This window comes from Andrena cerasifolii, chromosome 1, assembly GCF_050908995.1.
Source record: "Andrena cerasifolii isolate SP2316 chromosome 1, iyAndCera1_principal, whole genome shotgun sequence".
NCBI lineage: Eukaryota > Metazoa > Arthropoda > Insecta > Hymenoptera > Andrenidae > Andrena > Andrena cerasifolii.
In genome coordinates this window covers 25678503-25700306 of record NC_135118.1, presented here as the reverse complement: position 1 = coordinate 25700306, position 21804 = coordinate 25678503, and the positions used below count along the sequence as shown (strand labels likewise).

The 21804-nt window shown below is 40.3% G+C and overlaps 6 protein-coding genes across 7 annotated transcripts; 2 read left to right on the top strand and 4 right to left on the bottom strand.

The window, feature by feature from the left end:
- Positions 1–197: 197 nt before the first annotated feature.
- Positions 198–3001, bottom strand: Pgls (6-phosphogluconolactonase). Its single transcript, XM_076818101.1, has 4 exons — positions 2872–3001; positions 2280–2480; positions 1913–2196; positions 198–1834 (listed from the first exon to the last, which is right to left on the bottom strand). The coding sequence occupies exons 1-4, from the start codon at positions 2990–2992 to the stop codon at positions 1724–1726; spliced, it is 717 nt and encodes a 238-aa protein (XP_076674216.1). The 5' UTR covers positions 2993–3001; the 3' UTR covers positions 198–1723.
- Positions 2957–7243, top strand: Bem46 (abhydrolase domain containing 13-like protein Bem46). 2 transcript variants are annotated; one of them, XM_076818064.1, is made up of 6 exons: positions 2957–3097; positions 3513–3834; positions 3906–4137; positions 4211–4404; positions 4648–4808; positions 5773–7243. In XM_076818064.1, exons 2-6 carry the CDS (start codon positions 3669–3671, stop codon positions 6043–6045), a joined length of 1026 nt encoding a protein of 341 aa, XP_076674179.1. In that variant the 5' UTR covers positions 2957–3097; positions 3513–3668; the 3' UTR covers positions 6046–7243. The 2 variants fall into 2 exon arrangements, with proteins under 2 accessions (XP_076674179.1, XP_076674188.1); XM_076818073.1 differs by lacking the exon at positions 2957–3097 and adding an exon at positions 3146–3271.
- On the bottom strand, positions 7208–10121 carry LOC143372091 (uncharacterized). Its single transcript, XM_076818000.1, has 4 exons — positions 9862–10121; positions 8656–9746; positions 8400–8587; positions 7208–7521 (listed from the first exon to the last, which is right to left on the bottom strand). Exons 1-4 carry the CDS (start codon positions 9983–9985, stop codon positions 7248–7250), a joined length of 1677 nt encoding a protein of 558 aa, XP_076674115.1. The 5' UTR covers positions 9986–10121; the 3' UTR covers positions 7208–7247.
- An 89-nt stretch (positions 10122–10210) lies between these two features.
- On the bottom strand, positions 10211–11932 carry LOC143372125 (uncharacterized). Its single transcript, XM_076818051.1, has 2 exons — positions 11733–11932; positions 10211–11623 (listed from the first exon to the last, which is right to left on the bottom strand). The coding sequence occupies exons 1-2, from the start codon at positions 11799–11801 to the stop codon at positions 10334–10336; spliced, it is 1359 nt and encodes a 452-aa protein (XP_076674166.1). The 5' UTR covers positions 11802–11932; the 3' UTR covers positions 10211–10333.
- A 2394-nt stretch (positions 11933–14326) lies between these two features.
- LOC143372046 (armadillo repeat-containing protein 8) lies at positions 14327–18888 on the top strand. Its single transcript, XM_076817870.1, has 8 exons — positions 14327–14568; positions 14693–14766; positions 14986–15436; positions 15502–15996; positions 16060–16351; positions 16717–17240; positions 17396–17562; positions 17775–18888. Exons 1-8 carry the CDS (start codon positions 14542–14544, stop codon positions 17809–17811), a joined length of 2067 nt encoding a protein of 688 aa, XP_076673985.1. The 5' UTR covers positions 14327–14541; the 3' UTR covers positions 17812–18888.
- On the bottom strand, positions 18256–21157 carry Ica69 (islet cell autoantigen 1-like protein). The gene is made up of 6 exons (XM_076817884.1): positions 20855–21157; positions 20365–20633; positions 19921–20263; positions 19568–19843; positions 18890–19487; positions 18256–18734 (listed from the first exon to the last, which is right to left on the bottom strand). Exons 1-6 carry the CDS (start codon positions 20863–20865, stop codon positions 18615–18617), a joined length of 1617 nt encoding a protein of 538 aa, XP_076673999.1. The 5' UTR covers positions 20866–21157; the 3' UTR covers positions 18256–18614.
- Between the last annotated feature and the right edge of the window lie 647 nt (positions 21158–21804).

The window sequence follows — 21804 nt, the reverse complement described above, 5'->3', positions numbered from 1 at the left end:
AAAAGGTACCTTATCACATTCTCCATCACTTTTTACTTAGGGAAAATATGATGTAGCGAGAGCAGTCGAATCGCAAAGGAACGGGGCCCAGTGTTGGGTAATCGTAGCATTTACGTTTCAAGTACATTGTACAGGGGAGGTATCTGATAATTGAACGAACATTGGTTTATGCTTTAAGTTGCAGGACAGCCGCGGTGTTTTTCAGAGTTTTGTAAATAATCGAAAAGGGGGAAAAAAAAAGCTGTAAAAGACTATCCTAGTGGCCGCGCGAAAGTAAAGTGTCTCATAGCATTATACGGTTAATTATCTCGAATAGTGAAATTGACACGTCGTAGCAAACTATTTGAGAAGACGATGCGAACCGGTAAAATTCTTTAGTTCTTCTTTTTCCTACGGCTCCATCATTCATGTACACATAAGACTTTTGTAAAGAATAAACATAATTTATAAATTATTGTAAAAAAAAACACAGAAGAGGAAAGAAATTTGGTTCCTAAGTAGTTGAACACTGGTTGAAATCTGACTGGTGGCAGATATTACGTGCGCGTCAAGTGCATGTCACAAACGATATTCCTGCCTCAAACTATATATATATATATATATAAAAATATATATATATATATATTGATAATATTAATTCCATTTAAGAATATACACAGAAAAATCATGTGCATATAGTCACTTTTTCCTGTATATCTATTTACCTTATCTATATTTATCAGTTTTATGTAAGTCACCAAAGAATACCTTTTATGATCTGCCAAACAAATATATAATTGTTTATTATATTATTCTCGAGAATGTCTACTCCTGTATGCAAATGATGACTATGCTATTTATTCTTGGAAAATAAAGTGACCGTGCTGAAATTCTACTCGCTCCGCTGGTTGCCTCGCAACTTCATGGTACATCCATTTGAATACAGTATTAAATAGACACTTTTATTATTCAAACGATATGTTTTCGTACGCTGTCCCATTATAATAAAATCAATGACTCCGCTTGTACACATATATCTTTTCTATCGCGAAGTCTCTAATATATAGACCGATGTACTTCATTGCATTCAGTTATATCAAACGTAATATTTATTAAAAAGTTGTTACAAAATAGAAGCAGATTACATTGGACGTAAAATCTTTATATCTTCTACATTCACGTTTAAATAAAAATAAATAAGACTACACTAGTAGATCTATGGAAAAGAAAGCAGATCAAGGAATCGGTGTGCGATCGGTACGCACTAAATGCTTGTACATTCTTTAGGAACGTGGTAAATATCTATTTCATTACTATCGTTTATTCGTATCATTCTCCGTTCCTCGTTCTTTCTCAAATCTATCAGCCGAGACGATTCGATAAGCGTAGTTACAACGATAAAGAGTTAATAAATTAACGCAAAAATACTTTCATCTTGCTGTATTATATATCTGTTCAGTGTATACAAATGTAAATAAAAGAATAATGTGTCAGAGAATCATTGAACCGAAATGCATGGTAAAAGAACCTAAATATGCTTCGAAAACGGTATCTAACGTCGCAGCGACCAAATATTCTTCAACAATAAATCGCCAGTAACTCTTTTGTCGGCTGTTTATCTATTAGACATTAATTTAAGTAAGACGCATATATGTATACAAAATAGTAAGCCCGAGAGATTTTGCTGAGCGTCAGGACACGATATCGATAAGTGGAATGTCTTAGTTAATTTTCTCGGAGACGTTTATGCTGCGTCTAAGAATTTTGCGGCGTCCTCGTCTAGGATCCAGAATAGCTCTCCGTTCTGTGGTTGCACACGAGCGGCCGGCAAGCTTTCTCTGTCTTGTAAAATTCTCTGCGAGATATTAAACAGTGACGGTGAAAATACAGACGGGCGAGAAAATCATTCTTCGAACCTCCATTAAAACAATACCTTGACGACGTCAGCTTTGCTAGATCCGACTACGGCGAATATGCACTTTCTCGCATTGTTTATCACGGGAAGAGTGAGGGTAATGCGGCACAGAGGCGGCTTAGGAGAATCGTTAATAGGACAGACCCACAAGCTGGTTTCGTTCAAGAGTTTATGACCAGGGAAGAGCGAACATGTATGCCCGTCCGGGCCCAATCCCAAGAGAAGCACATCGAAGCGTGGAACACGATCGGGAGGAAAGAATACAGACATCTTCTTAATGTAATCTTTCGCAGCCTCTTCCGCTATAAATAGGGCAATCGGTATGGTTAAGCGAGCAAGACTTCGAAAGAGAGGCGAGATAGACTCGAAGGCATTATTGCTTTACCAGACAGATCGGAATTAATTTTTACAAACTGATCCTCGGTTATCGGCACTTTGCCGATCAATTTGGCTCTATACTCTCCGTAAGTCGAATCATTGCTATCGAAAGGTACCAGCCTCTCGTCGCAGAAAAAGAAGTACCATTTGCTCCAATCGGTGTCAACGTTAGGTAAACTCTGCGCCAATAACTGCACCACTGAGCCCCCTGACAAAAATATGCATTTCAATACACATGACTCTGAACTTTTAGAAACGAAACAGCTTCGACGTAAAGTACACAAATTTCAATCGATTTTAAAACCGTAAAGGAAATTCGAAATTACTGCACACAATCCGCGTCCCAAAAAAATGACGTTCAAGACTTAAAAATTCATAGAAGCAGAAAGAGAAACGGTACAAGCGTGATACACAAGTTATGTAAATTTTTGCGTCGTCAATAACCTATAAGTTAAGGTTAGGCACAGAGTGCCGCAAGCTTTCGTTTAAAATGTACCTGCTCGTGCTAAAGCGTAGCAACGTATCTGATCGGTAATTGATCGAAATATCTGTAGTTCGAAAGCGATAAATCAAAGGGATATTTAGCCGAGACATGTCACCTGATAATCCAACTTTAAACGTATCACCGTCAGCGAGTACCTCCTCGGCACTCGTTTGGAGAAGGTCGGTCAAACATGACACCACGGTCCCGTCCCGGGGTTCAATTAATATCGTCTCCATTATTTCCACGCAGCTCCTAAACGGCCGTTGAACTTCGGATATTCTGTATAAACGAGGGAACTCGTTACGGAGCGTGGGACCAAGTGCCGAGGGTGAAGATGCAAGGTAGTATTAGTTATATGGTATCGGCTAACAGTGATCAGAACGTAGCATTGGACATTCACGATGACACGTGATAAGCCCACCGATAGCCGTCCTTTGAACGTTACTACGATCACGTTTTCAGTCCGCCTCGCATAAGAGCATCATCTCTCGATCGGCGCGAAACCGCAATATGGAGTATGTCATTTATTCGAACGAGAGAGAAAGTATTCGTGACCCGTACTCGGCGATAACGAGACTCTGTTGACATAACCTATATCCAGATACGTCGCTGCGATATCATTTTCTGTTCGATGCCCCCCCGATTCCATCGAAATCGGAACGATCTCGTTCTTATTATACAAACACTGATCTAATGAATGCCGCGATGAACAACATCCCGAGCTGCAGAGTGTGTTAAAAGAATGAATTTCGATAGATATTCTAGGTTACGAAGCTTCTAACGATAACCGGAGAGACTTGGCTCGATGGGGTGTTACGATCAAGCCAGAGCGCACAACGGCACGCATTTTCTGAATGCGGGAGCGTGGTAGCTGATTGTTAGTCAATTACTTGGAGGCACTATATAGCGACGATGTCGTTCTGCGTGCGACTAGCTCGCAGTAAGCCCATCCGTATGTTAGGAGGTATAGCTATGAAATGCTGGGCTTTCTCCGGAACTTATATACTCGGCTGTTTTCTTTTGTACTGGTTGTACGGCGGAATCTCTGCTTTCTTTCTCCTTTGTTTCGCCGCGACAGGTAAAATTTATTCATCTCGCGCAGTCGAGTGGCCGTCGTTTTAATGATTGGAGTGTACGTATCGCTTGCAGGTATATTGTATCATAGAGAAGATCAGCTCGTTTACCATCCAGAATGGCCAGCTAATTCTCGGGTATATGTTCCTGCACCTTCAATACTTAACTTACCTTATCAAAGTATATATACTAGATCAGGAGACGGTACAATGTTACACATGTTCTTTATTTCTCAACCAGAGGACAGAGCAAAAAAGGTACCCACCTTATTGTTTCTTCACGGCAATGCTGGTAATATGGGGCATAGGTCAGTGTTAACATTTTAACAGCAGAGAATTCTGTCTAGAGATTCCAGATAAGAACTCAGAGATCGGTTTCAGGCTTCAGAACGCGGTCGGACTGTATCATAATATCCAATGCAATATTCTAATGCTAGAATACAGAGGGTACGGATTGTCGCAAGGCTCGCCATCCGAGGAAGGCTTATACATGGATGCTCGCGCTGGAATTGATTACTTATCAAGCAGAACGGACATAAATACTAACGAAATCATTGTGTTTGGGAGATCACTAGGTAACGCGGGCGTGAAGTAACTATACTGAATTCCATTTAAGAGTAGACCTGCTCCGCGCTACGACGAGTTTGAGGAGGCTGTTGATTGGTAGGAAACCGACAGAGAAAGCGCAACGACCGCACAGACCGGTTCCAAATCGGTGGGGACGTAGGTCTACTCTTATATGGAATGGTATGTAGGAACGTTAAAGAATCAGTTGTAAATATTACGTTTCGCAGATTATCTCCTTGTTTTGCTTATAGGTGGTGCAGTAGCCATCAATCTAGCCACAAAACCAGAGAATTCTCAAAGAATTTGGTGCCTTATCCTTGAAAACACTTTCACCAGCATTCCTGATATGGCCGCGTTGCTTTTTGGATTGAGATTTTTACAATACCTACCACTTTTTCTATATAAAAATAAGGTAAGGTGGTATGTTCTTCATTTAAGGGGTAATGCCACTGTAGAGCCCGGGAGAGCAGCTTGATTTTGAATAGTGAATGGAATACTAAACGTTTCAACAATTTTTCACGTCACTTTTTGTTCAATCACGCAGCATTCTTACAAAAAACAGTATTTTTTCATTTCCTCGTGGACTTCCCGAAATAATCTTATATAGAACTAAAAAATGTTTGGTTTTTTGTTCTGGGACAAAAATTGAAGAAGAAATCTTTCCGGCCGCGGAACACTGTTTTCAGAAGAAGCTTCTTCTGTTGAGCTGTGGCGCCGCTATTTTATATTTAAAAATTTTTTAAAAAAAATTGTGGTCATACTTCAAGGTATGTACAATAAAGGCCTTGAAACAGATTTTGTATTCTATTGTGGCATTACCCCTCGAGGGGGTACTCTAGTTTAATGGGTCAAAAATTCATTTTTTTTCCTCGCACTGTCGATCCAAAAAATGTATCTGCAAAGCAGCGAAATTTGTAAAATTGTCAGAGTTATAGAGGTGCAAAGGTCTATCATCTGTAAAAACTTTAAACGGGTTTTTCTCAAAACAATATTTCTTAAGATGGGCGCAGCGGTTTCTCAGAAACTACTGAACCGATCCGATAGCGGTTTTGCGTACCTGTTCATCATATAGTCCGGTAAAATTAGACGGAAATCTGCCTAGTTTACGAAATAAATCCCAGCAAGCTAAATTTTGGTATAGGTCTTCATGTGGTCGTTTTAAACAATATGTCAAAAGTCCCAATCGATTCGACCGTCGATAAAAATTTTACAGAGGGTGGAAAAAACAACAGTTTTTCGAGAATATCTTGTCATCGTTTTCGTTAAATAAATTTTCGAAAATCGCATCGAAAACGGGCAGTCAAACTAGGGTACCCCCTTAGTTTCTGTCGACACGATATGAATGGACGTCTAACTGAATCGCATTGTGTTCACAGTATCTGTCCATTCTCAAAGTGCGGTCAATAATGGTACCTACTTTGTTTATTTCCGGCCTGGCGGATACACTGGTGCCTCCGCGGATGATGAAGGATCTTTACAAGAATTGCAGGAGTTCGTGCAAGAAGATACTTCCAGTCGTGGGTGGTACCCACAATGAGACCTGGTGCCAGCCAGGGTACTATCAGAATATATGTAATTTCTTAAACGAGTTGAGGGAGAGCCCTCCTGCTCAAGTGATGCCTAGCCACTGGCACATAGACGACATATAATCGCAAATTACGAAGCTCATTTTACGTCCAAAGCGATAATTATATTTTAAATATTGTTCAATACTAGGTAAATTATATTTTAAAGAACGGAAAGCTTAGTTTAGCTGTAGCTGGGTACATATATCATCGATTTCTATTGTGATCAGTGATTCAGTTACAAGTTAATTCGTAATTAACGGGGATCAATCTTCTATCGAAGTATCTTATCAGAATATGTGCTAGGTTAGTACGCATGATAATGCAAAAGAGACGATGTCCGAGATCATCGACCTGTCGTAATTCAGATTTAGTAAAGATACCTGCGCACGACTAAAACTCGCCAAGATTCGAATCAAAACTCAAGTCCTTCCAATCGAGTATCTCGTCCAGAATTGGACATTATTCTATTAAAAAATGATTCATGAAGATCATTCATTTTACTGGAAGATTATTCAAAATTTTTATTCGAAGATCATTCGAATCTAAAATCTACTCGAATAATGCCCAACTCTGATCTGTTCGATATTAATTTGTCGCCAGGAACACGTTTGTATAGTATTAATTTAATAACTTTCATCGAAAGTCGGCTGTTCTTTCTATCGGAAGGTGTAAACAATTGCACGAGTGCTAATCTATACGTGTGGGCTTAGAATTATGCATGTATGCGTGTGTTTATTTTAATTTTCTGGTAAAGTTACGATATACGTGCATGTGTACATGTATATATTCGTAGGTAAGTTGGTATTAAAGACAGCTCTTTATTTATTCGCGTTCTTCTTTCAAACACGTGTGAAACAATATCTCGTCGAATATCTTTAAGGCATACTTTTATTTGTCAAATTTTGTAATTAGTTGATAAATTCACAGCTTTTACGATTACTTTAGAAAGCGCGTGAATAGTGTGAATGGCTTTAATATTACGAGATGTTAAGTGTCCGAGTGGATAACAATACCTGAAGTATGCATTAGCGTGAAGGAACCAATTTACGGCATAATTCATAAATTAATTTCAAACTGTTAAGAATCTATGAATGTTATTTAAATTGCATGAGAAGCGACGCAGAAGGGAATACAAATGATTCTGTTTTTACGTAGCAGTGATTTAAGAATCAACTTCTTTTTTAAACAGATGTAGTGCTCTTAATATCTAATTCTTTAAATTAAGGAGAACATATACAGAGAATGAAAGACAAATAAATTTATACGATAGGAAATGGTATGTTTCAGAACTTTCTGTTCATTCTTCTCTTTCTCATAGACACCCTTTGCGTCCAAATGAAGCCTACTATTATCAAAATTGTTAATACACCTACTGCTGCTCCTAAAATGATGATCGCAGCAGGGCTAGAGTCCAGTGTTACTCTGTCATTTGATACCCCAGCAACGTTCATCGTGAGCTCTTCCCTAAAATCTGATATATTCGTACAGAAAACTTGCTCCTTCCATCCATACCAATGTACCATTCTCATGTTTAATATCTGCGGAGGCCAAGCACACCTGTGAGGACAAAATAAAATACGTTAAAGTAGCCGGTGTGCTTTCTTTGGACTTTCAAACAAGATGATAAAGTAATTTTAAATAATTGAAGAGTGCTTGTAGGAAACACTAAAAGTGCCAGAAATCGATTTTTTTTAGGAGAGGGGAAGAAACGTCCCTGACTTTAAAATATTTACGAAATTTCGTTTGTTTCGATTGCTGAAGACGCTTAAGGGGGTAGGTTACCCTCGATAGTCCTAAAAAAGGCCTTTTTCAAACGCAAATTGTAAAGTGATAAATAGCAGTAGAGACAACGTTTTTTTTCTAGTTTTAATCGTTATTCTATAAGTTTTAACACAAAAAAAGAAAAGTCTAAATATCTCTATGTACTTAAAAGTTGTGAGTAAAAACGTAAAGGGGTGTACGCGGTGCACCGTTTGATGGTGAACATAAAATCTCGAAAACCGCTCCAACGATTTGGATGAAAATTTAATGAGAGATGCAGAAAACCATTCCCTACGATGTGTATTTAGACTTTTCTTTTTTGTTGTTAAAGCTCTTAGATTATTTTAGAATAGCGATTAAAACAAGAAAAAACGTTCTCTCTACTGTTATTTATCACTTTACAATTTGCGTTTGAAAAAAGGCCTTTTTTAGGGCTATCGAGGGTAACCTACCCCCTTAAGGATACAATAACCCAGATGCATCACAAAATTTTCTATTTTTTGTAGTAGTACTATCTCTTAGCACTATTGGTAACTTATTTTCAAAGGGAAATTTGCATTAAAATTGTGTACTATAGTATTACCATAAGCACGTAGAACATTTTCCAACAAAAAAAAATTAATTTAACTTACAGTGTTTTCCACAAAGACGCTTCAATTGATGAAAGTACGTACCTCAAGTTATTTAAGAGCCCAGGATGTGTAGTATAAAGTTGTGGCACCAAGTCGCTTAACATCCATTGCAACGAACAATTACATTTAAATGGATTTCCTTGCAGATTAACATTGTACGTCGCAGAACTAGCATTGCGTAAAATTACCTTTTTTGATATATAGGTAATTTGATTATTGCTCAGATCCAGCTAATAGAAGCAAAAGTATTATTCACTCTCCGTTATATTATACTTGAAAGTGCAATTATAATACTTACGGAACACAGATTCATGTGCTCGAAAGCTTCTTCGTGAAGAGAAGATAATCTTCTGTTATTAGATACAGTGAGTTTAATGCAATCGTTTGATGGCGCTCTTAATTTTGCAAATGTATCTTTGCCAATGGTCCCCAGCATACTTATATTACTCGCAACGAACGTGTGCAACGTTAAGTCAGAGCGCAACGTCATGTTTTGAATGGGATTCTTGCTGACGTTAAGGTGAACCAATAAGGGGAAGTTTTTAATGGATATTGTTTCAGGAATATTAGGTAGCTTGTTACAAGACACGTCCAAAGTTTTCAAATTCTCAAGCAAGATGTCCGGGAAGTTTGATATCGCATTTCCACTGACATTCAAGCGCTCTAGGTACTCCAGTGCTGTTACATTTGAATGTATTTCAGAGATTCTGTTGTGCTCTATATTCAGTACTTTGATCGGCAATGGTTCGTAAAATACTTCTGCGATAGAATTATACCCGGAATGCAGTTCGATCAGAGATTTCGGGAATACCTGCATACGTAACGAAGTAAGAAGATTGTTGCGTATGTAAACTGTCTTCAAAGAATTTAGACGCATCAAACTATCATCTTGAAACGTATGAATTCTGTTAAACGACAGGTCCAAATACTGTAGATTCGATAACGATTCAAAGAACATGTTGGGCAGGCTGGTGACGTTATTGTGCGAGAGATCCAAGAAGTTAATCTTTGTTGCGGATTTACTTATTCTATGCTCGATTACACTAATTTGATTATAACTAAGATCCAATGCCAATAGTGCGGGGAGCACTTCTAATAACGAGTCATCAAATGTTGCTAATACATTCTTGGAAAGATTTAAGTCCTCGAGATTATTCAAATCTATAAATATACTCGTATGTATTTCTTTCATTAGATTTTCAGACAGATCTAAGTTCTTCAAGAGTCCTAACTTTTTCAGTAGAGGGCCAGACAGATTAACTATGTTATTCTTTGACAGAATAAGCGCGTTCGATGCTTGACGTTCATCTAGCATCAACAAATCGAAGTTAAGCATGTCGTCTGTTCCCAAACGCTTCCCATGACAGTTGATTATCGGCCCTTCGTTTACTGTAATATGCAAATTACATTTCAGTGAAACGGGATGTGTAATATAATTACAGGATGATTATATCTAATTCTCAAATGCAATCGATAACAATTTTATTTCAAAATTAAATCTTACCAACAGGGCTCACGCGATTGTTCTTACTCGTAGCTGAACATGAACATGTCGAACATATATCGCATGCAGAAGTTGAAATTAAGCACAAGAAACAAAGTCCAATTAAACGGAAGTAAGTAAACATCGTTGGAGTTGTAATTTAATTCATGTCAAGTTGCTTCGTACTTGGACAATCACTGTGCGATTGCTATTACTCACTATATAGGGCGTAGCATCAGCACAGGTTTACTCGTGATAACATATCTGATAATTGTGTTTAACAGGTGATTCTACCTATCTATTTCATGGTATCTACTTTATACTCGGAATCGAGCTAATAATTCCAACCTAAAGATAAGTACTTTACATCTCATTCATAAAACAGAATTTTATTCATATTTACACGCTATAATGCTTTAAAATTTCATGATCCAAATGTTTTAATGAGCAAGCAGGCACTTATGTCCTAAATTGTAAAATACGATAAGATATGCTATGATTTTTTAAAGAAGCTCATCAAAGTCGTTTGCTTAGTGCTTTTCTTTCCTTTTGTTTCCGGACGTGACTCGGGTGTCACAGACTTCTTCGATTGCTCCGCAACCTCTACTTCGTCCTCGGAACAGCTCTCGTAGACATGTACCTTCTTCGTTACAAAGAAGCCATCCTCTTCAAACGTTTTATCTACCTTCTTTAAAACCTTACGCTTTCCTCCTTCGAGCTTGACTTTCAGTGGAGAGGGAGAACGTGCTTTCGCGGCAGAAACAGTTTCAGGGGAAGGTGCTAGTTCCATCTCTTCTTCCTGTTCCCCGTCAGACGATTCTCCATCGCTAGAATCACTCTGTATCGTAATGCGCTTTCGCCTCTTTACGATATCACTCTTTTCCTTGCTTCGGGTGCGCTTCTTCCCCCGTTTATTCTTTTGCTTATCATTTTTCTCCGAAGTAACTTTCTTCTCTGCTCTTTCCTTCGTAGTGGAACTCGTGCTTTCCTTCGTCGTGGAACTCGTACTTTCCTTCGTCGTGGAACTGGTACTTTCCTTCGTCGTGGAACTCGTACTTTCCTTCGCCGTGGAACTAGTACTTTTCTTTGCTTCCGGAGACACCGAATTCGCAGATTTTCCAGGATTTTTGCCATGCTGCAAGAAACTGCTGAGTCCACCTTTCTGTCCAGCCTTCTTCGATGACTCGGACGACGTTTGCTTTGTGTTACTGGTACTGTTTACTTTTATCTTCTCCGCATTGGACGACGACGGACTTTTTTGCTTGTTACTCATTTTACCAAAAAGGTTATTGAAACCCTTCTTCTGGGTAGCTTTCTTTGCATCGGCCTGCTTCTTTTCTGGACTCTTTTCCTTCTGCTCGTTAACGGGCTCAGGTATCGGTTTAGCTTTTTCTCGAGGGACGGATTGTACTTCGCTAGAAGCTGCACCCCATCGTAATCTATGTATTTCTTCGTCGCTGCGCTCATTATTCTCGAGACACTTGATCGCGCTGAATTTGACGTCTCCATTTTCTGTGAGTCCGAGTAGATGTATCTCGGGAAGCACTTTTTGCAGACTATAAATGTGTTCGGACAAAAGCTTGGCAAACTTTTCTTTCACCGTTAGTAAGTCTTTCTCTTTCACAACTTCAACGCGCATACCGCCGTCGTGTAAAAGGCCCATTAATAAGAAGGCGCAGTCGAAACTTTTCTCCTTCTTGTATCTGTGCCAGAATTCCCACAAAATCTGCTTCGCAATATTGACATGAACTTCCAACTCCTTGCTCAACCATTTGTACGTTACCTAAAGCCATTTTAAGCACTTGTACAGTTAAGAAACACGTTTTTGTAAATCAGTATGGATATGAAAGGAACGGTGACAGATCATAAAGTTTGAGGTTTAAAATACTCACGATTTTATCGTTATCGAAGATGTATCCAGTTACAGTTTCCAAATATTCGTCCAGCGATTCGATAATCATGGCTAAACGAATTATTCAGTACAAATATTGTTTATAAAAATACAAGCTCACGGACATTCGAATCTCTTCGGCTGTTTTCTTATCGAGTGCGCGCCAACACGGGCCAATTGGTAGATTTCAAGCTTACCAATAGCAACACTAATGTTACTATACCACGGTGCACGGTGTAATACCTAGGTATTCCGACTCCTTTTCAGAATGTGCGACTATTTCGCCCTAGTTCTTCTGGCGGCCACTAGATTGGCGCTCAAGTAGAAAAGCAAAGAGGAGATATAATAAGAGGCGTCACTCCGGGCGGAACCTTTGAAGTCCTTACTTGACCTTGGCATTTAAATTGGTTGTCTATTCGAGCGGGATATTCAAATCGACTAAATGTACCTTACCGTAATTTGCTGATTATTGCCGAAGTTTACCGTGGGGTACCGATCATTGCCGAATGGGCATTTAAATTGATTGTCTAGAGATTTCCGTAGTTTATGTTTGTCCTTGTCGAGTGACGCCTCTTAGTATATCTCCTCTTTGAGAAAAGGCTGACTTTTTTCGCGTAATACTAATAAAAGCTGTACTACTACAATCACATAAATGCATGCGTACTTGGATTTCTCATCACGACGCCTCTCGCGACGACCAGAGGAACCAAACAGAAATCGGCACAGAAAATCGCTGGGGTAAAGGTGCTGAGTCGGAACACCTGTCTATTACACCGTGCCACGGTGTCATGTTTGAAACTTTTTCAAAATGGCTTCAAACTGTAATTCGAATATATTATACAATGAATAAGGAGAACACGAAGCGAAAAGAGGTATCCTGAATTTCAGCTTCGAAGGCATCCTCGATTGTCTCTCCGAAGACGTTACTTTGTGCCATCTCTTTCGACGGCATGTTCTCCTGTTACAAAGCCCAATTTTGTGCATTCTGAAAATTTTCGCCAGATTTTGGCCAATATATCAGGAGAACATGAAGTGGAAAGAGGTATACTAAATTTCAGCTTCAAAGGCATCGCCTTAAAGTTGCAAATAAGAGGCGCTCCAAAGTTCTGCGTCTCTTCGTTAAACAGTCACTGTCTCGAAACATCTGCGCCACTTCTCGCTCTTTGATTTGCTCTCCGGAGACGTTACTGAATGAAAATAGTCTTGGAAAAATGTAACAATAAATAAAAAAAATTTAAAGTCTTCCTATATCTACTGCGAATTACTTTTTTATTCCTGTTACTTTAAAAATAAATATAATATTGAAGTGAGATTATTTCCAGTATTATTCCTTTCATTCATTTTTATATAATATCATTCAGTATAGTATGTCCTCCTCTGTACTTGGTTACAATAGCATGTCCAACTTCCAAGCATTATTGTCGAGTTATTATTATAATTTTGCAGATTCTAACTTATACTACTAATTACATACTTTCAGTGATACCTATATTACAATAATGCAAAAAGTATTTATGTAATTATAAAGTACCATTGAATGTTTGAACCTGTTTTTCTAAAAAAACGCTAAAAGTGGACATACAATATGTGTGCACTAATTGTAAGCCATCGATGTACAATAGGAAATTTTTTTTTAATGTAGGTTAGTCCGTTGTTGTTCTAACTGCCTGAATTACTATACATAAATACGACAGCGATTTCAAGTGATGTATATGTAACGATAAAAGCGTTAATTTAGTAAATGTATACAATTCCCAGCAGTTCCTATGTCAATGTATGCCTAAAATGCATAAAACCTAACCTCTAATCGTACGAAAATGCATACATTGACTGCATCACGCTTTTACTGTGGCATATTTATCCACCTAACGCTCCAGTTTTGCTATGATTCCACGTTGGCAGTCCTCCCGAGGAGGCGCCATCTCGTATTCACTATCTGAACTAAATTTGTCACGTGACTTGCTCTGTATTATCGCCAATATGGCGGAACTCTGATTTGGGAATGCAGTCACGATTTTTCGTTTTTCGTTCTTATATGAGCAGATTTTGGCCTAGGAGAGGTCTCATTCGAAAGAAGAAGATTCAATGCGGAGCGCTCTGCTCACCGTTTGAGTCACAAAACTCTTTTAGTGACCTAAAAATGCTTGGATTCTGCGGGGATATTTTGTCGACGTTTGCTTTACTTTGGACACTGATATTATTACATATCAACACAATCTCGTTGAACCATGAGCAGAGCGCTCCGCATTGAACCTTCCTCTTTCGAATGAGACCTCGCCCAGCCCAAAATCTGCTCATATAAGGACGAAAAACGAAAAATCCCGAACACATGTTTCGGGCCAGATTGTGTCGGTATACAGCGCGCTGCATTACCCGTGTCTACCCCCTTAAGAATAAGTAGCGACTATGAATACCGGCCTCGGAGCTTGGATTGTTTTCAAAGTAAACATTAGGTGCTCTCAAACAATACTTTCGCTGCTTTCCAGAAAATATCGCCATGAAAACACGCCCAGCCATGCACAGAATCAACGTGCTTCACACAGGGGGCGCGAAGGCACACTGACGCCGGAGTAAGTATTAAATCGCATTTTTTTTTCACTAGATATCGCCAGGACAATTCTGTAACAGTGGTAACAGTGAAATTGGTGAGAACTGCTTTCAGAACGCAAATCCTGCCAAATGGAACGGTGAGCGTTCACGTAACAAACAAACTGAATTTAACGATTCCTCGTGGTGGTCGGTGGATCGTTTCAGGATATTTGTTAGTGAACGTTGTCAATATATTTATGTAAAAACGTGAAAGGGGAACTATGGTCTCGGTGATGCAGCCATTCATGGTGAGTGGAGGGTATTTAGAAGGCGAACGTTTTACCGGTTTTCTTCTGCTTTTGACAATCAATTCGCATCGCACTTTCCATTGTAAAATACCAACGGATAAATGACTGCCTGATTATATCGCAGGATGTTGAGAGCTCGAGAAGTTACATCGATGAGCTGTACTCGCCGGATCCACAAAAATGCTTAGAAGCTATTATGTGAGTAGAAGTTCCGCCTAACCTCTAAATTCATTCGCTAAAAGGTTACTAATTAGGAAAATCATTGCTAAGCACAGTGTAACGGAGATATTGACCGGGCAACCTTACCGAAACGACTTTAATATTCGCTGTCATTCTCGGTTTCGTTTTCTATAAATCCACGCTCATTTGGGACTGTTGTACGTACGTCACGTTTAATTCCTATTTGTTCCCCCCTAGATGTCTAAAAAATTCTGTCATTGGGAGTAACAGACAGAAGGGTTCCGTAATAGCTCAGGGCGTAGTACCTCGTTTGCTGCAGCTCCTCGGCGATCTGTCGGGCACGATCGGAGATCGCATAAGGCTCGAGTCTGCCGTGACTTTGGGTTCCTTAGCCAAGGGAACAGATCAGCATGTGCTGGCACTCATAGATCTCGGCGTAGTGCCGTTGCTTTTTCAGGTTTTATTATCCACACCCGTCTCAGACGCGCCGCCGGAAGGCAAGCCGAAAGTATCTGACTTGTTAAACGAAGCTTGCTTACGTTGTTTACGCACAGTATTTCAACATCCCGCCGCTCCTGTTCACTCGATATACCAAGACGCCGCCTTGGTGCCGAGATTGGTGTCGTTAGCCAATCGATCAGTTACTTGTCAAATTTGCGTGGCCACGATCTTAACGACAGCCTGCAAGGTGAGGAGACCATTAAACCTGGCATAAATCTGTTACCTAACGCTACTCCGTGCTGTTTTCGTTAGACAACAGAGGAGCAGAATGCATTATCCAATGGAGGCGCGGTCGAAATGTTAGCAATGCAACTGGACTCCCCCTTACCGGACGTGCAGTTGTCGGCTTTGGCTTGTCTAGCGAATATGTGCTACAAGAATTATAGGGTATGCGTAATGGTTGCTTCGGCGACTACCAGTAATACGGTGCAAGGTAGACTCGTGCCTGTGGTGTTAGGGCAATTAATGGGTCGCGACAAGAGCTCTTTAATTCAGCTCGAAGCTGCAAGATGCGTTACGTACATGCATAGAACCGGAGTCTTGTTGTACAAAGATCCAAGAATTATATACCGTGCTTTACCTTGTTTGGTAAGGCTCTGCCATCGAGATCGCCCGGCTCGTGAAAGAGTAGCCGCAGCCGAGACCCTGGCTTTCCTTACCGAAGTAAATACCGAGCTACAGCGTTTAGCCTCCATCAGTAACCATTTAATCCCCACTCTCGCGGAGCTGTTGCGACCTCATCCGCATGTAAGTACGATTACGGCCGCCGGTGTGTCTGCTTCGTATGCTTGGAATTGTTAATATTTCCAGGTGCAAGACGCGACGTTGACGCAGGACATGCGACAGGCTGCGTTCAGGGCATTCGCGTCCCTCGGCGCCAATGACGAGGACATTCGGAAACGTATTATCGAGACGGAAAGCCTTATGGAGCAAGTAGTGTCCGGTCTTCAGGATCCCGGGGGTTCCCACGTGCGCCTGGCGGCAGTCAGGTGTCTACATTCGCTCTCCAGAAGCGTTCAGCAACTCCGAACGACCTTTCAAGATCATGCCGTTTGGAGACCACTCATGCAGCTGTTACACGGTGCAGACAAAGGACTGGAGGGTAAAATATGGCTACACTTACCATTAATACCGACGTAAGAAATGTATATCGCATAGATCTATCGGTTATACAAGAATTACTATTTCATCTCTGAATTCTGTTCAATTAAGGCCGTCGTGCATTTTGGCGAAGCGCGGCGAATCGAAGAATCGCTTCGGCAAAACGCGCGGCGGCCTTTAAAGTGACTCCATACTCACTAAAGGCTTTCGAGGATATCTAATACTCTTGTACTCGTCTTGAAACATGAGATATACAATTTTTAAATGAAAGAACGAAATACCTATTCATCCTAGTAATTGTTAACAAGTTATATGTTACTGATAATATCTACTGTCATTAATGGTTGATATGATTGTATCGTATAGGTAGGGGCGAGAGTGAAGTTGATTTATTGACTGTTGCCTCGAGTACCTTGTGTAACTTATTGTTGGAATTTAGTCCAAGCAAAGAACCAATTCTCGAGTCCGGCGGGATAGAGTTGCTCTGCTCTCTGACTAAACGGTGTACGCCGGCGTTGCGATTGAACGGGATCTGGGCGCTGATGAACGTGGCTTTCCAAGCCGAGCAGCAAGTGAAATTGCAGATATTATCGTGCCTGGGGACCGATCAGATCTTCTGCCTTCTGGCCGACCAAGATATACCCGTGTTAATGAAGACGCTGGGCTTGCTGCGGAATTTGCTCTCGACGAAAGCGCACATCGATCGCATAATGGGCGAGCACGCTGCCCACGTTATGCAGGCGGTTATACTGGTCCTGGAGGATCCGAGGCATCCGCCGGACGTGAAGGAGCAAGCTCTCTGTATCTTAGCGAACGTGGCCGATGGGAATCGGGCGAAAGATCACATTATGGCTAACGAAGATGTGCTTAAGAAACTTATGGATTACATGGTGCGTAACAGAGAAAAGAGAATAGTTCTGTACGCGCTCTCAGTGTTTACTTCTCCTCGTTTATTAGAATAATACAACACGTAGCCTTGTGTCTTACGACGCGACACTTTGTCGAAGCGGCAGCGGGGGCTCATAAATCTTTTATATTCATTCAGATGCATAGCAATGTAAAGCTGCAAGTCGCAGCAGTCTTCTGTGTGTGCAACCTAGTCTGGAGGGAGGAACCTGGAGCTGCGCAGCGGCAAGCACGTTTACGAGAATTAGGCTTTTACCGTATTTTACAACAATTACGTCATAGCAAGGATCTTCAGCTATTTGATAAGTACGAAGAATAATTTCTTAACTTAAATGCTTCTATTTCGTTTCTCTTCTATTTCTGTGCGCGATGATGCGTGTGAACGAAGCTGCAATGTTTCGTTTTGGAAATAACTGTTCGGGCTTATTGAAAATTATGATTGTTTACTAAGGCTTGATTGTAGAACAGAATTCTACGGAGATGCTTCCTCTTTTAAACGCACGTCTGTTTCGTTTCAGGGTCAGAACTGCCATAGCACAATTCTATGATGCCTAAACTTGAAACAACGTTGTCGACGCAAATTAGGTTTTGATTTAGAGTTCTTTTATACTTGAAATACAATTATATTTTGGTGTTAACACTGTGATCCTGTACTTTGTTAATGCATAAGCGTTTTATATTTATATAGAAAAGATACAAAAACGATATCCTTGACGATGTAATCTGTTTATGTTGTATTTATTCTATTTAAAAGAGAAATCAGTATGCAATGTGTCTGTATGTTTAAGAAAAAAAAGGGTATGCAGTGCATAATAATTTGTTTTACAAACTTTCTAAACACGGATTGTTCGATATATATTTATATATATATATATAACGACGGTGTATTAAAGAAATCGATCGAGACGGTTTCGAGCCGTGAAGTAATGACGAATTACGAATATTTGTATGACGTACTTTTAAACCTCAGTGAGCGTATTTTATTATAAATGCAAGTAGGAAAGTTGATAACTATTTATTATCGAGGGAAAGAATGATTTTTTAAATGTATTTAAACGAAGTATTTGACTAGCACACCATTAGAAACTATTAAATTTTACATCTTTGGTACGGGTCTCGAAAGGATACTTACGAAATTTAAATACTTCTTTTGATTCTTATAGTCTCGTACTATCTCCATTAAAATCTAACAAACCCCGGAATGTTCGATTGCAATTAATAAATGCGAAATATCGATGTAAATACATGGAAACGGGTAATGCTGTAAGTATTATCCTGTTCTGACAAAAATAAAATTTTTCGCCTCCTCCGAGCGTTGCCGTGAATCGCAACTAATCACATGTAAGCACTTCAGACGATTAAGCAGACGCATTACTATCACTGGAAAGATTTTCCATCGGGTTGTTGGCCAACGGATCAAGTTCGGCAAACAAGTCCAGCCAGGAATTACCCTTTTGTTTCCCAGTCTTATTCTTTTTCTATGAAAACAAGCGAGTAACAGAAAATTCGTTAGTACCGTCGTCGTTCGAAATGATTATTTTTTTATAAACCGCTGTTCTTCCGAATATTAGGATTATAATGAAAGGATATGAATTGAATGCTTGGCGATTAATAAATATTAATTTTTACTTACCTTGTCGTCTGTGTTACTAGCGGGCATGCTCTTCTGTCCGACACCAAGCGCCGCGTCTCCCAGGCTCTGTTTCAAAATGTTCGGCGGTAAAAAAGTGTCATTCGATAGCGCATCCCACTCATTAGTCACGCTTTGTTTCTCACTGAGAATATCAGTTAAGAGGACCATATTTTCAGACGTCAGGGTCTGCAGAGATTGTTCTCCCTCGTCTTGTACTTTGAAGGAGGAGAGATCAGACAGGCTGAAATTTGTTTCGGACTTGTCGAATATGTTCAACCCAGACTCTTGCTCTTCCAAGCTTTCCTCTACTTTCGTTTGATCCCCATCTCGTCTGTTGCGAGGGACATTATTGTCTAAGACTAAACTGTCGAAGAGCTGACTAAGGTCTTTATGCTCCGCATCAGATTGTATTATTCCATTCTTCGAACCACTGGAATTGGTATCTAATCCTTCCAAGTCTAGTATATTCTTTAAATCGTACTCGATGTCCAGTAGCTTCTCATCGTCTTTGTCATTTTCAAACGTGCTCTCTGTGGCCGGTTTCACTTCCTCGGCTTCCTCTACGCTATCGTGGTAGTCCATGTCGAAAAACGGAAATCTGTAATGGAGTAAATTTTATCGTGAGAACGATACTTTTATCGTTAAGGTATCTTTCAGCTCGTAACTGAAGCTCCTCACTTGTTCTTGTCATCAGGATCGTCGTCGCCTCCAGTTTCTTGGGCCAGTTTAGTCGAGGGTTCGGCAAGCTCCCTTACGACAGTGAAATCATACCGCTGGTAGCCTTTGAAACTGTTTGCTATTGTGGAATATGCTTGCGCGGACTTCTTGGTGAAATTTAAAAGCGTACTCTGGTATAAAACTAAAGCGTGACTGAACATATTGCATCTCGCCGCCGCTAGTAAGTCTACTTTTTGGAGACAATCCAAGGCCAAGTTATCGAACGATATCTTCCCTCTGTACGAAGAAAGTGTAATGAGTACAAAGGCGTCTCGGTGCACGCAGAATTGGAAGTCGATGAATACAGTACGTACTGCCTGACTCGTGTTTGAACTTTGCGGAATCTTTCCAGCTGCTTGGACGTATCAGGATCTAGTTCCTGAGAAACGTTCTTCATCCACGACAGAGCCGCCCTGTACTCCGTGCGAGCCTTTTCCATCGCCTGGACATTCTGCAGTGTGTCCTCGATGGCTCTCTGCCTGAACGTTTCCACCTCCTGATACAGTCGACCCAGCGGAGCTCTCAGCGCGAGTCTCTGCTGGCCGGAATAAGACAACGATTTCCCAACCGCTGCCATCATCTTCCCGGCTCTAGTTTTATCCTGCTTACCAGCATCTTTAAGGAACCTTCCCATCGCGTTTTCCTCCTGTGCAAGGTCTATGTAAAATTTTTACAAAGTAGTTTCTTTCGTTACTCTTAGCGCCATATTCCTCGGAAGTTAAATCTCATTTCGTGACGTCTATGTAAATCAAACTTACTGCATAATCTCTCTTGATATTTATCGATAACTCTCTGCAAGTAGGTGCAAGACTCTTGAATACTACGAAACAATTCCAATTTAGCGTCCAGCTCGGCATCGGACGCGATTATGCACTCGTCCTCCTTTTTCCCTAGCTTGCGCGACAGAGCTTGCTTCGTGACCCAGAACTGATGTTGCATCTTTGTGATCGCAGAATCATCGTGCATGTTGGTCCTCTGAACCCAGCAATCGAAAGCATTCCCCGATATACCTGGTCCGTTTCTGTTACTGGAAATCGCAAAGTATGCCAAGGCGAGCTTAGAAACGCTGATTTCACGTGCACTGTTCATAAATATGCAATGACGGATAGTGTTCTAAATGCGTGGGTGGACACCTTATCTGCCACGAGCGATAAACGATCGTTCATTGCATAAATCGCGCTCGTTACTTCGACGGAATTAAGCTCCGCCGAATAGCAAGAATTTTTCGGAAATTATCAAAACACTTACTATGTGTTCATGATGGAAGACGCTGGTATAAAATCTGAGTTATGGTTAAAGCTTACAGCTAGAACAAACTTGAACAACTTCTGAACGTGATTTACAGTGGAACGGGTAGCTTATGAATATCATATTTCTTTAACACACATGATTAGTACATTTAAATGAATTCGAGGAGACTTTCCGGTCTTAATACTGGCAAGAACACTGACACATACTTTCGCTGTCAACTTGACAGCTCGAGGTGACAGCTCGTACGCACGAAGTTTACTATTGTTAATTTGTCACTTCCAAAGTTCCGCCTAAAGGCCGATTCTCATGAGCACACGGGTAATGGAGATCGAAAGATAACCAAGGATATACAGGGTGTCTTAAAATCCTTTATTAATGTTATTCTCCATACTAGTGACAAACTTTACATCGCTTCATAGTATTAGCGGAATTATTGAAACACAAAACTGTCTATTAGCTCAGAAATACGTCAAACAGGACAAATGTTTATTCGAAAATTCTTCGTTGTCGTTACCGATTTGTCTCGAAAGAAGGTGATCGCTATCCCCTCCACTTCAGAGCCTTCATCGTATTCGCTTATACGCGGCCAAAGAAGTGGAGGGGATACCGTCGATCTTACAAGGAGAGTATCCCAGGTGTCCGCCTCCGATTGCTTTGATTTTTGGGTATGTTTTAGAGGACCGAAAAATACGATATACGTGTTTTTTTTATAGCGACCCGTTTTCATATTTAGGGGGTGACAGCACCCCCCAATGTTAAAAAGAAATAAGAAACAGGTGTCTTTTTATTTTGGCCTGTTTGCATGTTTGAGAGGTGGAACCACCCCTGAAAGTTATAAGATTCAAGCAGGCACCACCCATTCTCATGAAATTTGAGGGGTGGTTTCACTCCCTAAACATGCAAACAGGCCAAAATAAAAAGACACCTATTTCTTATTTTTCTGTCTT